This window comes from Sardina pilchardus, chromosome 8 (assembly GCF_963854185.1).
Source record: "Sardina pilchardus chromosome 8, fSarPil1.1, whole genome shotgun sequence".
In the NCBI taxonomy this organism is placed as follows: Eukaryota; Metazoa; Chordata; class Actinopteri; order Clupeiformes; family Clupeidae; genus Sardina; species Sardina pilchardus.
Genome location: NC_085001.1, coordinates 29,460,454 through 29,482,861, shown reverse-complemented (window position 1 = coordinate 29,482,861; position 22,408 = coordinate 29,460,454). Strand labels below are relative to the sequence as shown.

Here is a 22,408-nt window from a genome sequence, read left to right as displayed (position 1 = left end):
CATAAACACACTTAAATGACTCCCGCCTACAGTCACGGCCAAATATTCAGGAAAGAGCAAAAAACAAACATAAGGCAACAGTGAGGGGGTGGGTATTGAGAACACAGGTCGATTGGTACTAACAAGAGCCATAATAATAATAATTAATAATAATAATAATAATAATAGTAATATTACAACAGTAATTATGATTGTGATGACAATTCTGGCTTCCGAGGGCTTCATAGTCCATAGAACCACAAACATCCACAAATTGCATAAGAAACCTGATACAAAGTAGAAACTGTTCAGCAGCAATAAAAAAAGCGAGATATTTTACAGTAGAGACATATCTTACATCGTCATTTCTTAAATAAATAGAATGAAATATACACTTCCGCAGGGGAGGGTAGAGGAGGGGAGGGAGGGGAGGAGACAGAGGGTGGTTTAGCTGGTAGGTCTCTCTGCTGGCTCCTCAGGAGAGGGAGCACATGACAGAGATGGACCTTAGGGTACTGAAGTGCTTGGCTGATCTCATCTCTTTATTTACAATTGCTGGGTGAAATAGTCCTCCTCTGAAGGGTAAGGTTGGCTCTCTCGAAACACATTAGTTTAGCTGGAAAGAGGGAATACACAAACGGAGCCAAACACACACACACACACACACACATCTAATGAATGATACAGTAAAAAAAAAAAATGCAAACATATTTTATATATAATGATATAATAATGCAAACATATTTTAACTGCATGCATTCATTTCCTTACCATGGGAATATCCACAAAAAAAGGGGAGAGACCGGGGTTAATCGAATGCCATCTCTTGGCTCTTTCGTACACAGCGGGCCACCTTCCTCTTGAACTCGCCGTTTGGGTCCTCCCTCCACTCTTTCTGTGGACAAAACGTAAACACTAGCATGATAAATCAATACACGCACACGCGCACGCACACGCGCACACACACACACACACACACGAGAAGGAGGAGGCATCCTGGAGCAAAAGGGGATTGACGTCCTTGGGCGTACAGGACCGGTGTCCTTGGAGACCGAGCGGCCCTTACCGCTGCGTCGACGTTGGCGGGCGAGTCGCTGTTGGGGTCGGCCAGCATGGAGATGACGCTGATCATGATGGTCTCCACCGTGTGGATGGGCAGCCAGCGCTCCTCCGGCTTCTCGTAGCCGAACTTGTCCTCGCCCGGCTCGTGCAGGATCGAGATGCACACGTCACCGTTTTTGGCCACTGCAACAAGAAGGAGGAGGCAGAGGAAATAAATAAGGAGGAGGAAGGAGTGGTGGAGGAGGAGGAGGAAGTTGAAGGAAGAAGAGGAGAAGGAGTTGGAGAAGGAAGAGGTTGAGAAAAGGAGGAGGAGAACAAGGAGGAGGACAATAAGGAGGAGGAGGAGGAGGAAGAAGGAAGAACAGGAAGAGGAGGAGGAAGAAGGAAGAACAGGAGGAGGAGGAGGAGGGGGAGGAAGGAAAAACAGGAGGAAGAGGAAGATGAAAAGGAGGAGGGGAGGAAGAAAAGGAAAAGGAAGAGGGTGTGGATTCAGGGAGGGACAGGGGCCCTTTCCGAAACCAGCACCTAAACCCTAACACTACACACTTCCACTTCGTTTGCGCGTTCACGCCACATTAAGTATCATCCGAAACGAATTTTGAGACGAGTGAAGTGCCTAGGGAGAGGGGCTACCACGCCTCCAGGAGCAAGTCAGCATCGATGCTGACTTGAAACGCAGGTGCAACCGTTTTCAAGTGTTCGTGCAGCTCGTGTATCTCCCTGCCAGTTGTTTTTTGGTCCGTATGACGGCATTTACAGACAAAAGCGTGATTTAAGCTACATTGTAACAACTCATGTTCAGTTTGATACTCAGTAAAATGTGCAAGATCGTACAGAAGTAGGCTGTAATATTTGAACACATGTGCAGGTCGCATTTACAGCACTTTTATAATTTGATGTTAAATAAAGCATAAAATGCAACTCCTCACTCATAGTAATGAAAGGAGAGAAGAGGGATGTATATCCTAATACATAGGGGTGTCCAGAACATCTTAATTGGCGATTTAATATATTGGCTTCATAATTTCTATGAAAACGAATATGACGTCAACTTCCTTCTCCCTTCAAGCGCATCCGAAATGTAGCGCTGTTTTAACCCCCTAACCCTTCAAATGCGAGTGTTCTCCGCACCGACGAGTTGACTTGAAAAGGAAGTTCACTCGCTAACCGAGTCGAAGTGAGTAGGGATCCGTTTCGGAAAGGGCCAGGGGGTGGATGAATGCATGAGACACTGGCCAAGGGCATCAACTAATTCAATGTGGCTGCACTTCATCACTTAGTTATATCTAATAGACCAGAGCATTTAAAAATAAAGGTCGTATGAGGACATTTTTGTTAGCTAAAAATAATAATAATAATAATAATAATAATAATAGGCGTGTTTTTGAGCAGAAGCCGAGTGCAGCAGGCAGCATAGCAAGACTGAAGGATGAAGACACACGAAGGGAAGAAATGGTCAAGCAATGTAGAGCATTCCTTTTCCTATTAGGCACAGTGACAACACATGCAAGTCCCTACACAATCAAACTAGTTATCGATAGATCTGAAGATGGTGTTCACAATCATTTCATCTAAAAACAAATAATAATAATAAAAAACAGTAACCAACACTACCAGCTGTGACTTTGTTTATTGCTTTGATTTTCTCTTCAGCTAGCAAGTAATCACAATTCAAAGTTGGATGTTTGGTGCAGCCAATAGGCATACCAATTAATTCATGATTTATTCTCCCCTGTCAATATATGCAAATCTCTCAAGGGTGATGGTGGTGGTGGTGGTGGCGGCGGCAGTGTGTGTGTGTGTGTGTGTGTATGTGTATGTGTATGTGTATATGTGTGCGTGTGTGTGTATATGTGTGTGTGTGTGTGTGTGTGTTGGGATGGATTACCGTTAGGGTGCCAGATCTCAGTGATGAACTTCATCTTTGGCGGCCTCAGAGGGTAGTCATATGGGAAGGTCAGGTATGCTTTAAAAAAGCCTCCTTCACTGTAGGGAGATACTGTAACAGTCAGAGCCCGTCTCCCAGCGCTGCTGCGACAGGATTACCAAGAGACGGCACGCATGCAGCCATAGCAAACACACAGAGAACTTACAAGAGCGTGTCCTGTGGGCCTATGATGACAACCTCCCATTTATAGATGTCGTCATCGTCAATGAGCCCAGCAGAAAATCCCTCGACAGGGTTCTTGTTGAGCTCTGAAAAAAAGTAAGATCGCACTAGTTGGCAAGCCGTCCAGACCCACATCGCAAAGCATGAAGACAGACACACACACACACACACACACACACACACACACACACACACACACACACACACATTCTGTAAATCCTAAAGCCTGATGAAGCAGGGAGGTAGTAACCCCATTAACCACTTTCAACCAATTATCCAATCACCTAATTCACCAACTGCTTGTTCCACAAAACTAGGCCTGCACCTACTACCCCTTCCTGTTCCTGGGAAGCTGATTTCGCAAAGGATAGACATGATTTTGCAAGACATTGTGGATAACTGAACTCTGAGCTGAGGAAGGGTCACTTTTATGTCTTAATAAATGAATTAATAAATAAATAAATAAAATGTGTTATGATTATTAATAATAAATAATCATAATAATAATTGATTGATACATTTCTATGTTTGATACCCTAAATGGGAGATACATTCTCTCGTAATGTCATCAGAGGCTAACAACAGATGGAAAGAAAGTCCAGTCCAAATGAACCCCATGGAACCCTACACCATGGCCATACAGCGCAACAGCTAGAGAGCTGCCGTATGTAGGTTACTGCATCCTCAACATGGTGCTGTAAGGCTACATTTGCGGATAACTAAACAATGCTGGGTATTGTTATAATAAAACGCAGGACGACGTACATAGGCAACTATAATACATGCGTCAATTTCATCTCCATACGAGGAACCAACACAACCAGCTTATGTATAAGCCGCCTATACAACTACAACAGATGGAATATGGCAACAACTGACAACATCGAATTTATGAAAGCACACATAGCCTAAGTTACTAACATGCAAAATATGAATCGCAAATGATACAATCATGGAGGATCGTACAGTTATGGAAAACATTATTGCAGATAGCACCACAAATAAGGACAAATAGCTAAGACAAGGGAGCGGATCGTTCCTTTGTTCCGATTTGTTAGGATGACAATACAGTGAATATCAAACGTTTGCAATTCGACAGATGACTGTCGTGTTCAAAATACTTTCTCCCAAAAACATTTATGTCAAAATATGGAACATTGGTCTGAACAACAACTGCTGTATGTTGACCATGTTAGCAACTGCACAAATCGCAGCTAGCAGGTAACGTTAACTCTCTTGAACATACTAATGAACCACACGCTAGCAAGGGCAGCCAGCTGGCTAACAATACATCTCAACCCTCAAATCAGCTGCTACTGAAGTAGACAGATCAGTTATGTTTTCAAAGATGACAACATGCACATTTGATTTGAACGAAAAACTGCGACACGCGTTATTAAGACGGGGGATGCCTGATCTAGCTAAGCAAACTGTTGTTGTAAACAAACAGCTTCACTGTCAACAGTCTGAAGCCAGCCCGGGGCATACGGAGAATGGAACCAGCTCTGGAAAGCCATGGCTTGCTATCGACAACAAGCTCGACCATTTCGGATTAGCTACCAGATATAATATGATTTTCCCCCTCACCTGCCAGCTGTTTCCGAAGAAGTAGAGCGGATTGTTCAGTCATTGTACTTCGCAAATCAACAGAAAACTGAACAAAACTGTCGACAAACGATGCCGTCCAGAAATAAAAAAGAAGAGCGGAGTGCTTCCAGCCCCCAGCCTCAGCTGCCACAAATAATCAGTTATGAACGCATGCGCAGCTCATAGAGGAGTCCACGTACGTTTCCTGAATAAAAATGTTAGGCAAAATTATTAGATGAAGCACGAAGCTCCTTGAGAAGTACTGTTGACATGATTATTTCAAGTATCTACTCGTATGTGATAATAGAAAACGTTGTCATGTGTTGTACATGTTCATAATGTTGCTTTTTTTCCTCCAAAATGTTTAATTTCATTGTCAAGACGGTTCAATATGTTCAGGTCAGGTTTTCCCATTCTTTGCTTTCTCCTTTGAAAGAGAACCATAGACTCACTGTAAAAAAAATAAAGAAGAAAGAACTCAAGAACCATTTGAACAGTGTCTAAATCCCGCCCTTCCACTTCCGGTCCATGGGACCTAAATTCGGGGGAAAATATTAACGGTAGTCAATGTAGAGAGAGAGCACTTTTTTCAGGTCCCATTTCCATGGTGCCATGATTATGAATATTACATTTGTCAATTTAAAATATAATTTTACACATCAATTTCAGAGGTCCACCGGAAAGGGCGGGACTTAGCCACTTCTGAGGGGCGCCATGTTTGATAGAAACAGTTTTGGACAGTGATCACAACTTCTGTGGAACCTAGCTCGTAAAGCAACGATATCTGTAGAGTTGTTTGACAAAGTCAAGGATCTATCTTACAGTTGCAAACATGAATGTCGTAGATCATGTGCGAGATATGGCAGCGGCTGGACTACATTCCAATGTCCGGATTATGAGCAGTTTGTTGTTGACAATGAGCACAAACAACCCGTAAGTGTCTGCTAGCTAGCTGCATGCTCATATCTTGTAACGTTTGTTGTCTAGTTCGCTATTGAGGGCAACATATGTTAGTATTACTTTATGGTTGTGGTGAATGTTATGGTGTAACGTTAACGACATCAGCACACCGCTGAACAAAATGTGAACATTTGCATCCTTGGCGATGTTGCTAGCATAGCATACACTTGGACTGATGTTGTACTGTATGCTTGAGGGAGGGCTGGCTTGGTTGGTGGCAAAATAGCTAGGCTAAGTGCTAACGTTTGTCAGACATCGGTATATAGTTGATGATGTACAAAGAAGACAGCTTTCTTGATTCAAGATCAAGAACAATTCTAAGAAACATTGTTAATATGAGCTACTACGTGTGCATGAGCTACAATGGTCAATCAAGGGTTGTGACGCAGTGTATGTTAACATTGATATTTTCTCGCAGAGAACTTTTCTCACCGGCACAAAAATACCAGCTGCTGGTCTATCATGCCGATGCAATCTTTCACGATAAAGAATACCGCAACGCAGCCTCCAAATACAATTCCGCTTTACAGCAGAAGAAGGTGCTAAGCAAAACATCCAAAGTACGGCCCTCCACTGGTGGAACTACATCTTCAGTTCAAGCGCAGGTAAGCAAGCTCCTAACAGCGTTTGGAATAATTGCTGTTGGACTTCTTACGTGCAAGTTAGAATTTGTGTCTGTATATGCTTCAGCATCTGAATGTCAAATGTCAAGTTGTCAAATATTGTATTCTTTTCAGAGCTTGCCTTCAGAAATCGAAGTGAAATATAAGATAGCTGAGTGTTACACGAACCTGAAGCTGGACAAAGATGCTATTGCAGTTTTGGATGGAATCCCATCTCGGCAGAGAACGCCAAAGGTAAGACTAAAGATCCTTTCTCAACCGTCTCTGGTAAGACTGTTGAATTCTATGTTGTTACCTTGGCATTTGTAGCCTCACGTCTTGCTCTGGCAGTCAAATCCACATTTCTGTGCCCCTCAGATCAACATGATGCTGGCGAACCTCTACAGAAAAGCCGGCCAGGAGCGATCCGCCGTCACAAGCTACAAGGAGGTGTTGAGGCAGTGTCCTCTGGCCCTGGACGCCATCATTGGTAAGATCACAGCTTAACATTAATGCTTGCTCGGTTGCCCTTGGCTACCAAATTGTTACAAGGGGCAACCAGATTTGGTTGGAAGGATACAAGGAGTGTTATTTGTCACATGCATATCATTACTAAAGTAAAGAATGCAGTTTGGTTGGTTTTGACAAGCAAAAACCTCATGCATGGTTGCCAAGCTCTGGTATGTCTTTGGGCAGTTTGCTGTTCATGTATTATGTCAAGTTCAAGTTCAGAGGCTGTTTTTCTGAGATTTTCGTCGAAGTTTGCTTTTAGTGCCTGCTCTATCTCTTGCTCTTGGAGGCTGTTCTGTTGGAATGTGTTTGTTAGTAATTTGTGACTTGTTAGAGATTTCTGCTTTTGCTGGTAAATTTCAATTTCAATTTAATTTCACTTAGCACTCAGCAAAACATTACACATGTCTCATGGCTCTTTACAGTGTTAAACAAACAGATAGAGCCCATGAGTAACAGGGGCGAGGAAAAACTCCCTAGAATTGGAGAGACATACAGGAAATAAATAGGCTTGGTTGTAGATTGGCCTCTATAGCATGAGGAATTAACATCTCTCCTGTGTACAGTATATTTGAAATTAGTCCAGGGTTAGGCTCAAGTTGAAGTTATTCATTTGTCACATACATTTATACACTATATAGTACACTATAAGTACTATATGCAGTGAAATACTCTATCCTCTGACTTAAGTGACTGTGCAATATTTGTGTAGGTAGGAAGGTGTTGCTTGTTTTCTTGAAGTGGTCGTGTGTTGGTCACATGATCACATTAATGTTTTTTTCCACTGCAAAGTATCAGCTCAGCTCAGCTGGACTTGACTATACTCACTTTTTTAGTTTTTTTCATTAGCAAAAACTGGTATCTGGTACTGTTTTTGGTATCACCTCTGTTGAGGTTCCAAGCGAGCTGAGCCGGTACTAAAAGGTGACGTTAATGACATTACAGTTGTTTCTTCAGCGTTGCTGTGGCAATCGGCTAGTTTATGGGGGTAACTTTGTTGCAGTGGAAAACGAACACCCGGTACCAAAATCGAGTCGAATTGAGCTGATGCCATGCAGTGTTAAAGCCCCATAAGTCTCCATCCTTCTGTCCAGACCCAGTGTCCGGTTCTGTTCATGTTCTTGAGTGTAACCGTGACGATGAGTGTTTGAGTTTGTAACCATAACGATGAGCATTTGGGTTCTGCCAGGGCTCCTCTCGCTGTCGGTGAAGGGGGCGGAGGTGGCTTCTATGACGATGGACGTGATCCAGAGTATTCCGAACCTGGACTGGCTGTCCACATGGATCAAAGCCTATGCCTTCATCCACGCAGGAGACAACCACCGGGCCATCAGCACTATCTGGTAGGGAGATCACTTAACTGCTGCTGCTTTTCATGGTGCTGTCTGTGTCGTATTCAGTGTGATTCTGTCACTAGATGGGTCTCTCGATTTTCCCCTTGGGGATCAATAAAGTGTCTGTCTGTCTGTCTGTCTGTCTGTCTGTCTGTCTGTCTGTCTGTTCTCCCAATGTTGATGCAGTAGTCTTCGCTCTTTAGGTTGATTCTCATGTGAAAGGGAAACATTTGATCTCACACACACACACACACACACACACACACACACACACACACACACACACACACACACACACAAATGCATGTGGCATGTAACTGTTTTATTAAGTTGTTTTGTCTTGTTTTGTAGCTCCCTGGAGAAAAAGACTCTTCTGAGGGATAACGTGGACCTCCTGGTCAGTCTGGCAGATGTCTACTTTAGAGCCGGCGACACCAAAAACGCCATCCTGAAGTTCGAACAGGCACAGATGCTGGACGCCTATCTGATTAAAGGTACAGAGACTCCCATTCAGGACCCTCTGGGTGGCTCTCAAAGACTCTCCTCTATCCTCGATGCCCGATCCTCGAGGCACGTTCCCACTGATCTATAACTAACACTGGATAGACTATCCCATTGTTGCCGCCCCATCATTCTCTATCTAGATCAGTGAGGACGAGGATCGAGGAAGGAAGGGAGGGTGTATAAAACACCAAATGAGAGGCACCCTCTGTGTTTTCCTGTGAACCAGAGGTCAAGAGAGAGCTATAGAGGATTAATTGTGATCGTTAATTTCAGGGCTTCAATGCCTAAATCATGGCCTGGCTGTATAATACATTGAAAATGTATAATCATACATAATGACTTGTTCTTATGGTTTCAGGCATTGATTTCTCAATCGCCTTGAGACCAAGCTGTTTTGATTATAATATGGCTTGTGATATACACACACAGGCAATCCAAGGTGCTGCACATTAGGTTAATACAAGCCAGAGTACATAAAAGCAATGAAATGCAGAACCGAGTTGAATGTTGAAAATAACCATGTTGACAATAATTCAATATCCACATATAGTTGGATATCTTTATCTGATGTAGGATGTTAGGATGTGTTCTGTACTTACCTGATACAAAACGATGTGTATCGTGTGTGTGTGTAAGGTATGGATGTGTATGGGTACCTGATGGCTCGAGAGGGACATCTGGAGGATGTGGAGGTGCTGGGCGGTCGTCTCTTCAACATCTCAGACCAGCACGCAGAGCCCTGGGTCATCTCTGGGTAAGAGAGAGAGAGAGAGAAGGAAGGAGAGAGGGAGAGAGAGAAAGTGGTGTGTGGCAGGGGGCTCTCTAACCCAGTCCGGACCCACTACATTTGGGATTCTGGTTGTCACTTGGACCTGCTGGTCACTGTATAGATATGTTCTCCACCCTGTGTTATGCACACACACACACACACACACACACACACACACACACACACTTCATTTGTCACCACCAGTCTTAACGGAGAGATCTGCAGCAGTGCATGATTAAGATGCACACTGCATAAGTTGACAGTTGTTAATGTTTAAAAGCACACTGAAATATGTGCACTCTGTCTGTCTGTCTCTGTAATGTAACCCAGTTGAGCTGTTACAGCTGTGCTAGTCTTAGTGTATGCAGACGTGTAGCACAGAACAATATGTTGGTTATATGCTAGTTATTATTATTATTATTATTATTATTATTTATTACTGGTTATTAAACTGGTAATGACTGTTTCAAAACATATTTGTATTTGGGTACTCTTGTTTATCGCTTCATTATGACCTTTCATTTCACAGTAGTTGTTGTTGTCAGCATGGTTTCTAACCTTGTTGTGCTGCTGTGGTGCTGTTGTTGTGCAGGTGCCACAGCTTCTACAGTAAGCGCTACTCCCGCGCCCTGTACCTGGGCGCCAAGGCCATCCAGCTGAACAGCAACAGCGTGCAGGCGCTTCTCCTGAAGGGGGCAGCGCTGCGCAACATGGGCCGCGTGCAGGAGGCCATCATCCACTTCAGAGAGGCTATGAGGCTGGCTCCCTGCCGTCTCGACTGCTACGAAGGTAGCACACACACACACACACACACACACACACACACTTATATATCCACTCCTGTCATACTATAATAATTTCATACATACAATAGAATTATAATTCTCTCTCTCCACCTTCTCTCTCTCTCTCTCTCTCTCTCTCTCTCTCTCTCTCTCTCTCTCTCTCTCTCTCCAGGGTTGATTGACTGTTACCTGGCCTCCAATGGCGTGCGAGAGGCCATGGGAATGGCCAATAACATCTATAAGACGCTGGGGGCCAACGCTCAGACGCTGACCATCCTGGCCACCGTGTGCCTGGCCGACCCCCTCACGCAGGACAAGGCCAAAGCCCTGCTGGACAAGGCCCTCGCCCAGAGGCCGGACTACATCAAGGCCGTGGTCAAGAAGGCCGAGCTGCTCAGTGAGTTCACGGGGTCAGACTGGGGCTCACCGAACACTTTAACTGTACGTACACACCGCCGCCGACTTGAGCTTCCAAGAAGCTCTGGACGCCCTGCCAAGGATGCCGTGGGAAGCTTTGGACGCTTTAGCCACTCCGACGTGGTAGCATTCTATGTTCCATCATGTTCGTTGCTGGTCGTTTGCCGCTGAATTGTGTCATAGCTCATTACTATAAAGTTGAGCCAATTTCATCTTTCTGCTTGACACTTAAGTCGCTCAAGATGCCCAAAACGCGACACCAACGCATTTGCCGCTTCTTGCAGCTGAGAGAAGCCGGCTTCCATTGGAAATTAATGACTTCCTCAATCTTTGGAAGCTCAAGTCGGCGGCGGTGTGAACGTACAGTAAAGCAACACTGTGTAGTTCTTTTGTCTTTAAAGGAACGCTATGTAGTTCTATTTTTCTTTTTAAAGCAACACTGGGTGTAGTAGTTACTTACTTAATCTTTAAAAGAATGGTATGTCATTCTTTTTTCCTTTAAACCGACACTGCCTTGTTCCTTTATCATTAAACCAATACTGCTTAGTTCTTTTATATTTTAAAGGAACACTATGTAGTTCTTTTATCTTTAAGCTCACCCCCCCTTCCGCCAAAGCCCAAAACGGTCTCCTAAGCTCTTCCCCCCACAAGGGTGTCAGTGTCAGCAAATATGACAGAAAGTTAGTTGTGGAAGGCTTATCCACAGCACCTTGAAGAGGTGTCTGGGACGAGTTTCTGTGGCTCCCACATTAATTAATTCGCTCATTTGCTCCTTAACTTTCAGGTCGGGAACAGAAGTACGAAGAAGGGATCACTCTACTGCGGAACACGCTAGCCAATCAGAGTGACTGTGTGCTGCACAGGATGCTGGGAGATTTCCTCTTTGCGGTGAATGAGTATCAGGAGTCCATCGATCAGTACAGCATCGCACTCAGGTAAGGCCTCACCCACCCTAAAGGCCAGTACAGATTACACAATGTCACATAGCACTAGACTTGGTGAAAATGAACATCAGTGTTGAGATGGTAGCACTACATTAATGATTGATTCTTCATTGCCTAACCTACACAAACGATAGCCTGGGTGTTCCCATACTGCCTTGCGCAGTGATTTCTTTCACGCTGCTAAGGCAGTCTGGAAACTAACGCCCACATTTTCGCCGGATGTTGGCGACCAATCACAGAACAGGGGAGAAAGCAAGACCATGATGAGCTATGCACAGACGCATTTGATAGACATCCGTGGCGCCCAATGAACGGATCTGGGCATTTTTTCAAATACGAGAAAATGGTTGCCAGACCACGTCTCATTTGAGAAGTGGTAGGTGCTAGCCAGGCTACACAAACGATTGCATGTGACTACATCTACATTTGTGGGTACCTGATCCCATGCAGAACTCTGGCCTCACTAGACGTCCCAAACTATGTGATATACTCCGGCAAAATCAGAACAGGAGATGGACACAGGTTTAAGCTTAAATGTTTATACTATGCTTATTTGAAAACACACTGAAAAATTAATGGCCCTCCATTTTTCCTTTTTATGTCATTGTTTTGAACAACAGACATCTGCTGGTTGTTTAAATGATGATCAAGAAGTGTAGATAGACAGATAGATAGATACACTTTATTCATTCCCAACGGACAGTGTTCCAGCAGCCATACAAACACAGCGCTCACATACCTGTACTGCATAAACACACATACATACATGCACAGTGCACACATACAGTGGGGGGACTAAGTATTTGACCCCATGCTAAAGTTGACTAAAAGAATCCAACCGCCAAGGACACCATTTTTTTTTGAAGAATGTATCATAAATACATAAATGCTCTTCCGTAAATACAGGGGGCATACAGTAAGTATTTGACTCTATGTGAAATTCCCATAGGAGCAGGAGGATTTTTTATATTTTTCTATGTTTAAAGGCCAGCTATTTCATGGATCTAGGATACTATGCATCCTGATGAAGTTCCCTTGGCCTTTGGAATTAAAATAGCCCCACAGCATCACATACCCTTCACCATAGCTAGAGATTGGCATGGTATTTTTTTCCAGTTAGCCTGTTTGATTTGCATTGAGCTCTAGCTATGGTGAAGGGTATGTGATGATGTGGAGGTATTTTAACCCCAAATGTTCATACCTATCCTTGCCTATTGAAAGTGGGTATATACTGAGATGGTGATGATTTTTAAGTGGGTATACTGCGTGGTACGGCGTATCCCGTTCACTGCCGTTGTGCATCCCTCCCGCCTCAGCCTGGACCCCAACGACCAGAAGTCTCTGGAGGGCATGCAGAAGATGGAGAAGGAGGAGAGCCCCATGGACGCCACCGTGGAGCTGGACGGCGACGACATGGAGGGCAGCGGCGAGGACGGAGACCTGGAGGGCAGCGACAGCGAAGCGGCGCAGTGGGCCGACCAGGAGCAGTGGTTCGGCATGCAGTGACCCCACAAACACACACACACACACACACACACACACGCTTAGACAACACCTCTGAACCAGGAGCAGTGGTTCGGCATGCAGTGACCCCACACACACACACACACACACACACACACACACACACACATATACGCACACTTAAGCACACACGCTCAGACAACACCTCTGAACCAGAAGCAGTGGTTTGAGGAGCAGCGGTTTGGCATGCAGTGACACACACACACACACACACACACACACACATACGCATGCACAAACAACCCCTCTGAACCAGGAGCAGTGGTTTGGTATGCAGTCTCTTATACACACACACACACACACACACACACACACACACAGCCTTCTACAATGACATGGGTTAGTAGTATGCACTTAGGCACACACACACACACACACACACACACCCACACACACACACACACACACCCACACACCCACACACCCACCAGCTGCCATTCAGTTCCTGGCGTGTGTGATGTGGCAACCTGTCCAGATCCGTTTCCTGGCTGCTCCAGACTCCACTGAATTAGGGATATTATCACCAGATTATTGGGATATTATCACCAGATTACCATCAATGGACTATTTAACTCGCCCGACTATAAGGGCAACCATCCCAATCTTTTATTTGTTTGTTTGTTTGTTTGTTCACTCAGAGCTTCTGTTTTATATGTACGGTATGGAAGAACAGAGTAGCCTAGCGTTTGGTTTAAATCATCATGTTGAAATAACTAAAACTCAAGGAGCTGCATGGTCTATGGGGGTAGTTTTAACTGCCCCCCTCCCTGCGATCCTTTAAAGTCCTTAGGCCAGTGAGGCAACCAGTAACTGCCCCAAGAACGGCCCTCAAACTGACTGAACAGAACGTTCGTTACATGGACAGCCAGCTTGTTTTTAAGGTGTGTTCTCTTAAGTTGTTCTCTGATGCCTTGGTATTACTGCCTGTGCCGACTCTCTTTTTTTTTGCCTGTGAGCGCGTATGTGTGTGTGTGTGTGTGTGTGCGTGTGCGCACATGTTTCACGCACGTTAAATCCTATTGAGGCCTCTTGTGTGCACAACGTAACCTGAACCCAGAGAGTGGCTGGCTCCAGCTGACATCCGGTCCATACACCCGGGCTCCGTTATAGGAATAACGGAACAGAATAGGTTCTGCTCTTTAAAGACCCCATCTGACCCAGCAGTGTGTCTCCCTGTCTGTGTGTGTGTGTGTGTGTGTGTGTGTGTGTGTGTGCGTGTGCGTGAGAGAGAGAGAGAGAATGGGTCTGTATGTATCTATCTATCTGTGTGTGTCTCTATCTATCTGTGTGTGTGCGTGTGAGAGAGAGAGAGAGAGAATGGGTCTGTATGTATCTATCTATCTGTGTGTGTCTCTATCTGTGTGTGTGTGTGTGTGTGTGTGTGTGTGTGTGTGTGTGTGTGTGTGTGTGAGAGAGAGAGAGAGAGAATGTGTCTGTGTGTATCTATCTACAGTATCTGTGTGTGTCTATCTGTGTTTCAGTCATCTGCTCTCGGCTTCCTGTATTGGAAAGTGTCTGACTGTTAAACACCAGTAGGGGGCGCTCAGTTGGACAGATGCAGAGCGTGGTGACCGCGACTGGTTTAAATACCTGTCCTTTAGGTGATGCCTACCCCTACTCTTGGGGGTATTGTTTTTTGTTTTCTTTGATTATTGTTTTTTTATTATTATTATTGCAGATGTTTATAACATTGTAATGTGAACTGTACAGAAAAAAAAAGAGTTTTGAATGTCAGAGAATAAAGATCATGTGTAATTCTAATTGTCTGGAAGTGAGTTTGCTAACGTTAAACAGTGGATGTGTATTCAGCCTTTGCAAACAGTAAACTTATAAAGTGTCGATCACGCCATATTCTTATATACTAGTTTAAATACTATATATTTATATTATATAAAATATGAGGAGATCTTTTCCCAAAACGCTATAAATAATTTTTTTTATCAGTAAAAGTGCAATTGTGGTGTTGAGCGAGTAAAGATAAATCACATAACAATAACCCAATTACAGTTCCACTGAAATCAGCAAGATACTTCATGAGAAGCCACTTCCTGAACCCGAATCGCAAGAGGGAGGGGGGGCAAAATCCCCCTTATGCAGAGCTGTTCCATTGAAGTCTATGGGCATGACACACCCCTTTATGCAGAGGAAGTGACCCCGTTTTGCGCCCATGAACTACGGCGAAGTACCTTGCTCCGCCTTAAGGATCTTTGATATAGCGTGTTGGGAAAGAGCTCTTCATATATTCGGTGCCTCTCAACATCTCTCCTCGATCCTCGAGGGGCGTTCCCACTGATCTATAACTATACTGGATAGACTATCCCATTGTTGCTGCCCCATCATCCTCTATCTAGATCAGTGAGGACGAGGATCGAGGAAGGAAGGGAGGGTGTATAAAACACCAAATGAGAGGCACCCAGTGTATTGCTGTTGATGGAAGAAGAGGACTCACAAAGGTCAGAGGTCATGTAGAATCCCTTTATTTGACCTGAAACCACATCGTACAATCAGTACAACACCAAGACAAACTACAATTCTCCAGGTATGCTTAAGTCTCTCACACACACACACACACACACACACAACACACACTTCCGCCAGTTTTTGGGCTGCGTCCGAGCCCCATCAGTCCTGGAGTTGGCTGCGGCGTGTGTGTGTCATCGCTGGAGATGCGCTTTTGTCTCGGTGTGGTTGACACCGCCCCTGCCTGTCATTACACACACACCTGCCATAACAACTCGCACATCGCTGTGCAAAGCCAAAAAATAAAATAAAATAAAATAATAATAGTAATAATAATATGATAATTTACACATCCCCACAAAGATTTCCTTAGGAAAAGAGGTGATTTTTTTTATTTTTGTTGAGCTTATTGTACATGAAAGACGTTTTTGCTAAGAAATTAATGGACCTTTCCTCCCTCCTTTCCCAGGTGGTTGAGATGGAGCAGTATTGTACAGAAGCAGGAATCTACTGTAGCGACTGTGGAGGTCATGCACCATGGAGTATACAGAAACAGTGAGCTATTAGAGAAATGTACGTTTGCCTTTCTCTGTCCGAAATACGTTGATGGGGGGGTGGGGGCAGGGTCGGGCGGGGTTCAGGGTTTACTGGGGGGGAGGGGATGGGTCACTAAAATGACTGATTTCTTTCTCTAATGTTGCATCCATTCACTCCAATTTTTAAGCACATTTTTTTTCTTCTCTTTTAAGATCAGCCATTTTCGTTTTTTTTTTATTAATTATTATTATAATTCGTTCCCTTTCTTTTCTGCTTTCTAGCTCTATCACTCTTAAGCTTCCTACAAGCTGATTTTTTTGACATGCAGGTCTTGGAAGATGGGAAGCGGATCAGAACACTCATGCACTAACAGACCACTAAAGAAACACCTCACGGGGCGCGGAGCAGGAGGGGGCGGCCTTACAGTACCGGTGCTGCAGAGGGAGGGAGGGAGGGAGAGAGGGAAGAGGATGGAGGGAAGAGAGGAGGGAGAGAGGAGAGGAGGAGGGAGGGAGGAGGAGAAGAGGAGGGAGAGAAGAGAGGAAGGAGGAGGGAGAAGGATGGAGGGAGCAAGGAGGAGGGAGGGAGGAGAGGAAGAGGGAGAGAGAGAAGAGGAGGGAGGGAAGAGAGGAAGAGGAGGAGGGAGAGAAGAGAGGAGGATGGAGAGAAGAGCGAGAGATGAGGAAGGAGGGAGAGGGAAGAGGGGGAAGAGTGAAAGAGGAGGGAGGGAAAGAGAAGGAAGAGAGGAGGAGAAAAAGAAAAAACAATCAGAGCATGGAAGAGAAGCAGAGAGAAACGTACAATCTTATCTCGTTATTAAAAAACAAGTAGAATAGGAAATAAATATAATATTTTAAATAACATTAAAAACTAACTGAGATTTAAAAATAATCTTTAAAACTTTAAATCTTTAAATCTAAAATTCACACAGCATTCAAAATGATATAGTTTAATAGAGGAATATGTCACGTGTAGCAATCACACTCACTGGTCAGTGCTGGAATGTTTCATGACTATTTAAAAAAATGTGTGAGGACCATACAACACTCACACCAGACCTTTGGGGACACGGACCACTGAACCTAAACACGGCACCGAGTGTGTGTGTGTGTGTGTGTGTGTGTGACCGTGTTGGGAATAGGTGGTGATTATAGTTATAAACACACATGCAGTAAGGGTACTCACTCTGTGGGAAGGCGTTTGGAAGGCATTGGAGGAGGAAACAGCAGTTAGGGGGGAAGGGATGTTTTAAGTTTTACGGAGGTTTTGTACACATCTCAGCGGCATGCAATCCACTGTGCCCACCAATGTGCCTGCCTGCCTGTCTGTCCTTCTCTTCAACTTACCTCAACTACGAATAGTGTAAAAAATATGAAGCATCTAAAACTTATCTCATGAAATCTCTTATACACAGGAATAGTATTTTGTGCTATGTACAGATTTATATAGACTTCTCTCTACCTGCCCCACTGCCCTAAGTAAGGCCCGGGCCCACAAATCCCAGAGTGCATTGCTCCAACATGGCCGCCGGGCCCACCACAGCCTCTCTTGTGCTCTATTCTTACAATCAGCATCTATGTGTATTCAAGTACAGTATGTGCACATTGACGTCAGGTGAATAGAAGAAACTGTAATAATATGACCAAGGAGGCTTTGTTAAAAGACAAGAAGATCTAAAAAGTGGACCTAAATTATACATATAAAATAACTGCATGAAAAACAGTACTATCAAATTCAAGTAAACATGATCCTTGACCTTTGTGTCGAACAAAAAAAACCTCACTTCAAACATTCAAGAGCAGTGAACCGGTGCACACAGACTTTGAGGGGGGACCCTTATGTGAACTAGTTCCTGAACCAATCTGGCTTGGATCTGGACCAGAGGGGACCCTTATGGGAAATGGTTCCTGAACCAATCTGGCTTGAATCAGGAGACCATTCTGTTCCAGAGTCCCCAGTTCTCCAAACGTCCCTGTGCTTTGAGCGCGTGTGTGACACCTTTGGCACGTCCAGCACACACAACTACAGACATGAAGCGAGAGCACCACAGACTTGAAGAAGCCGCTCAACGTTAACAGTGCATCAGTTACAGACTGGAAATATCTCTAATAAGGCAGTAGCTGTTTGACCATCTGCTGATCAGACAACTCAAAGCTAAGCTAAGCTAAACGTAGCTAAGCTAAGCTAGGCTAACAGCATGGGCTTCGGGGATTCATTATTAATCCTAACTCTCATGAGGATTGGCGTGAACTCCTCTTCAGTTTCAAAAGAAAAAGGAAATCAGAATGAACAGTAGCACTCCATAAGCATCTGTAGGCTAACAAAAGAGCATCTGACTAAACTCTAACGGGATGCACACCTGTAGTAGGCTACCCCTAGAGCGTCTGACTAAACTCTAATGGGATGCACACCTGTAGGCTACCCCTAGAGCATCTGACTAAACTCTAACGGGATGCACACCTGTAGGCTAACAAAAGAGCGTCTGACTAAACTCTAACGGGATGCACACCTGTAGTAGGCTACCCCTAGAGCATCAGATTAAACTCTAACGGGATGCACATCTGAGGCGTTTGAGGCTGGGGTCCTCAAGGGGACGGTGTCGTCTGAAGCTGAAGCAGCTGGAAGCTTAAGTCATCTGAACAGCAGCTGGCCAAACAGTCCCTACATTCCAAGGACGTCAAAGATGAACTCAACAGTGAGAAATGTATAAAACACAGTGAGAAACTATAAAAACCACAGGCCAAAACCAAGCGTTGTTATTAAAACAAAAAAACAAAACAAAACAAAACAAAAAGAATAATATTTGTGTTCAATTGTGCCATTGAGAACATGCTCGGCGTATAGACAGGCATCGACATAAAGAGTCTAGAAGTTTCTAGAGTTTCTACTAAGATACAGTACTATCAGTCAGCAGGTCTACAACGCCTGCTGATTCCAAGGGGCAATTCAGAGTCCTGCGAACGCCCCTTGGACTCAAAAAACTACGAAGCATCGCTATACAATATAGTGTGTTACGTCTCTGGACTGGTCCATGTGTAATAAATATGTCCTTCTTAAAGCGCGTATAGGAAACCAAAACAAAACTCTGTTCAATAGGAATTCAGTTGTATAACGTACTTGAAAACGAAGAGTGAAGATTAATGGAATGATAACGGAAGTCACAGACCAAACCAATACTACTACTACTACTACTACAACTAATAATAATAATAACATTCATAATAATAATTATTAATATTCTGATAATAATAATAATTATTATTATGGTGTAGGACAAACAACTGTTCATAAATGCATGTAAAACTTCAGTTAATACAGCCCCTGTTTGGTCAAATTTCCGTTTGTGTTTCTGTTTCTGTTTTTTTTTTTTTTTGCCTTTTAAATTCTGTTGAGAGGTGTGTGTGTGTGTGTGTGTGTGTGTGTGTGTGTGTGTGTGTGTGTGTGTGTGTGTGTGTGTGTGTGTGTGTGTGTGTATATGTTTGTGTGCATGTCAGAGAGTAAGTGTGTTAGTTTCACTCAGGTGTCAGGGGACAGGATAAGGGGCCGGAGTCAGTCGGTCGGTTGGTCAGTTGTCGAGCCACAGGCGGCCGTTCGCTCGCTGGCTCAGGAGGACCACACCATTCCTGCGGCGGGGGTGGTGGAGTTAGTGTTGATGCTATACAGCCACACCACTAGGGGCAGTATGACCGCCACGAAGGGCCAGGAGATGCCCTCGGTGCAGGAGGCCAGAGACCAGTCCTGCGCCTGCTGGGGTTTGTCCAGGTCTTTACCCTTTTCCAGGTAGTTCCTCGCCACGAACTTCAGCAGCTCGTCCAAGAGGATGACCGGAATGGAGATCTTCACCACCACAACCCACTGCTCCACGTTCAGGGGGGTGATCTGGAAGATGACCTGTTGGCAGGTCACATACACACACACACACACACGCACACACACACACACACACACACACACACACACACACACACACACACGGGAACATAGAACATAGCATCACAAACTCTTATTGTCTGTTAAAATATCTAGAACCATCTACTTATCTATCCATATACTTATCACACACACACACACACACACACACACACACACGGGAACATAGAACATAGCATCACAAACTCTTATTGTCTGTTAAAATATCTAGAACCATCTACCTATCTATCCATATACTTATCACACACACACACACACACACACACACACACACACACACACACACACACACACACACACACACACACACACACGTGTGACGTACTGGCAAGGGCTCGACGTAGAGGATGAGGAAGTAGAGGGACTCACACACACGCACACACCGCACACACACACACACACACACACACACACACACACACACACACACACACACACACACACACACACACACACACACACACACACACACACGCACACACGCACGCACGCACGCACGCACGCACGCACGCACGCACACACACACACACGCGTGAGTGACGTACTGGCAAGGGCTCGACGTAGAGGATGAGGAAGTGGAGGGACATGGAGAGGCAGATTGCTCCCAGTAGCCAGATGTTCTCCCAGGGGGGCATCCTCAGCAGGGACTGGTTCTCCGACAGGCTGTGGGACACACACACACACACACACACACACACACACACACACACACACACACACACGGTCAGAGGGGGGACACCAACAGAGACAAGCACAGTCAGCACACAACTACAGTACTACTGCCCTTCATTCTACTCTTACTGTTCTGTTTCTATTCTTTTATGTTTTATTTGTTTGAGTGTTTGATGAAAAGATGAACCGGCGTGTGTGTGTGTGTGTGTGTGTGTGTGTGCTGCACTGCACCTGTTGAGGGCGTTGCACATCTCAATGGTGACGAGCACGGACAGGGCCATGGTCATGGGGAACGGAGACTCAAACACGTGGCACTCCAGGTCTGTGAAGTCGGGATTATCAGGGGAGCACTGCAGGAAGTGGCTCTGAGAGAGAGGGATGGAAAACAAGTGGATCAGAGGAACAGAGAGAGAGAGAGAGAGAGAGAGAGCGCGAAAGGGAGAGAGGCTAAAATCATTCAAAACATAATATGTGACCCTGCAAGGCGAAACCAGTCGCTTTGGTAAAATCTACAAAATTAAGTTATTGTGCTCACATGAAGGGCCAAACACTAAACTTTCCAAAGATATGTGTATCGAAGGTATTACAGAAACTATCGCTAAGATAACCGCATCCAAAGTTGACATGGTACTCCCGTCACAATATGCCAGAAGAGGAGAAATCAACTTTTTAAGCGGCGTGTACAACGGGAATGACTGCTAATGTGCTGTATCTTCATCGGGTTGAACAGTCAAAACGTATGTTTTTCCGTGAAATGAAATGTGAATCGTTTCACGATATGAAACTGTAGACTGTATACTGTTGAATTATGCGACAACGGGAATTCAACATTTCAACTCGGAAGTTTGTTTATTGTGGATTTTCTCAAAATAGTATGGTGCGACAAGCGACTGATTTTGCTTTGGAGGGTCACATATTCACTTAAAGGAGAAATCTGACTATTTTTCACATAGATCTCCGTAGAATCAATTGTTTTAGTTTTTGTTCATACCGACAGAAGTCGGAAGTTCGGAACCTCGGAAAGTGGAGATGTATGTGAAAATTTGCCAGACTTCTCGTTTAGGGACAACAGGAGGGGCAACAGAAGAGGTCTCTTGGCAACTTTGCAGTTTGTTGTAACATTCGGAGGCCTGTGCAGCTTGCCTCATATTTTATGGACGTCATAACACATTTGAGAAGAAAGAGTTTCTCTCTCACCAGCTGGTAGAGGGTGATCTGTGGGCCGTCCTCTGCAGAGACGAACCACCAGGCGGCGGCGCCGACAGTGGCAGCGCCCACATAGCCTACAGAGGACACAAGAGTTAGGACACAGCCCCCACATAGCCTACAGAGGACACAAGAGTTAGGACACAGCGCCCACATAGCCTATAGAGGACACAAGAGTTAGGACACAGCCCCCACATAGCCTATAGAGGACACAAGAGTTAGGACACAGCCCCCACATAGCCTATAGAGGACACAAGAGTTAGGACACAGCCCCCACATAGCCTATAGAGGACACAAGAGTTAGGACACAGCCCCCACATAACCTACAGAGGACACCAGAGTTAGGACACAGCCCCCACATAACCTACAGAGGACACCAGAGTTAGGACACAGCCCCCCACAGCCTACAGAGGACACAAGAGTTAGGACACAGCCCCCACATAGCCTACAGAACACAACATTCACATCCAATGGCCAGGTATTTGAACACGCAAACAAACACACACACACACACAC

At 44.8% G+C, this 22,408-nt stretch overlaps 3 protein-coding genes across 4 annotated transcripts in view; 1 reads left to right on the top strand and 2 right to left on the bottom strand.

Moving 5' to 3' along the window:
- Positions 1 to 203: 203 nt before the first annotated feature.
- On the bottom strand, positions 204 to 4,902 carry LOC134089182 (ubiquitin-conjugating enzyme E2 G1-like). Its single transcript, XM_062543535.1, has 6 exons — positions 4,739 to 4,902; positions 3,135 to 3,237; positions 2,930 to 3,027; positions 1,046 to 1,224; positions 751 to 874; positions 204 to 595 (listed from the first exon to the last, which is right to left on the bottom strand). The coding sequence occupies exons 1-5, from the start codon at positions 4,779 to 4,781 to the stop codon at positions 788 to 790; spliced, it is 510 nt and encodes a 169-aa protein (XP_062399519.1). The 5' UTR covers positions 4,782 to 4,902; the 3' UTR covers positions 204 to 595; positions 751 to 787.
- A 558-nt stretch (positions 4,903 to 5,460) lies between these two features.
- Positions 5,461 to 22,408, top strand: part of anapc7 (anaphase promoting complex subunit 7) — a 26,500-nt gene continuing 9,552 nt past the window's right edge. The window contains exons 1-11 of one of the 2 annotated variants that reach the window (XR_009940030.1): positions 5,461 to 5,671; positions 6,117 to 6,303; positions 6,436 to 6,555; positions 6,679 to 6,790; positions 8,000 to 8,153; positions 8,496 to 8,638; positions 9,285 to 9,402; positions 10,010 to 10,206; positions 10,375 to 10,599; positions 11,404 to 11,554; positions 12,880 to 14,304. Coding sequence is in view for 1 of the 2 variants with exons in the window: in XM_062543533.1 (XP_062399517.1) it covers positions 5,571 to 5,671; positions 6,117 to 6,303; positions 6,436 to 6,555; positions 6,679 to 6,790; positions 8,000 to 8,153; positions 8,496 to 8,638; positions 9,285 to 9,402; positions 10,010 to 10,206; positions 10,375 to 10,599; positions 11,404 to 11,554; positions 12,880 to 13,069 (1,698 nt within the window). In the remaining variant the exon portion in view is untranslated. Of the gene's footprint in view, positions 5,672 to 6,116; positions 6,304 to 6,435; positions 6,556 to 6,678; positions 6,791 to 7,999; positions 8,154 to 8,495; positions 8,639 to 9,284; positions 9,403 to 10,009; positions 10,207 to 10,374; positions 10,600 to 11,403; positions 11,555 to 12,879; positions 14,849 to 22,408 lie in introns of those variants that run through there. The other variant, XM_062543533.1, reaches the window with a different exon arrangement.
- Positions 15,549 to 22,408, bottom strand: part of atp2a2a (ATPase sarcoplasmic/endoplasmic reticulum Ca2+ transporting 2a) — a 39,758-nt gene continuing 32,898 nt past the window's right edge. The window contains exons 19-23 of the mRNA XM_062543532.1: positions 21,884 to 21,969; positions 20,918 to 21,051; positions 20,560 to 20,677; positions 19,855 to 19,975; positions 15,549 to 16,518 (exon numbers count right to left, since the gene is read on the bottom strand). Coding sequence (XP_062399516.1) covers positions 16,505 to 16,518; positions 19,855 to 19,975; positions 20,560 to 20,677; positions 20,918 to 21,051; positions 21,884 to 21,969 — 473 coding nt within the window. The 3' untranslated portion in view covers positions 15,549 to 16,504. The remainder of the gene's footprint in view (positions 16,519 to 19,854; positions 19,976 to 20,559; positions 20,678 to 20,917; positions 21,052 to 21,883; positions 21,970 to 22,408) is intronic.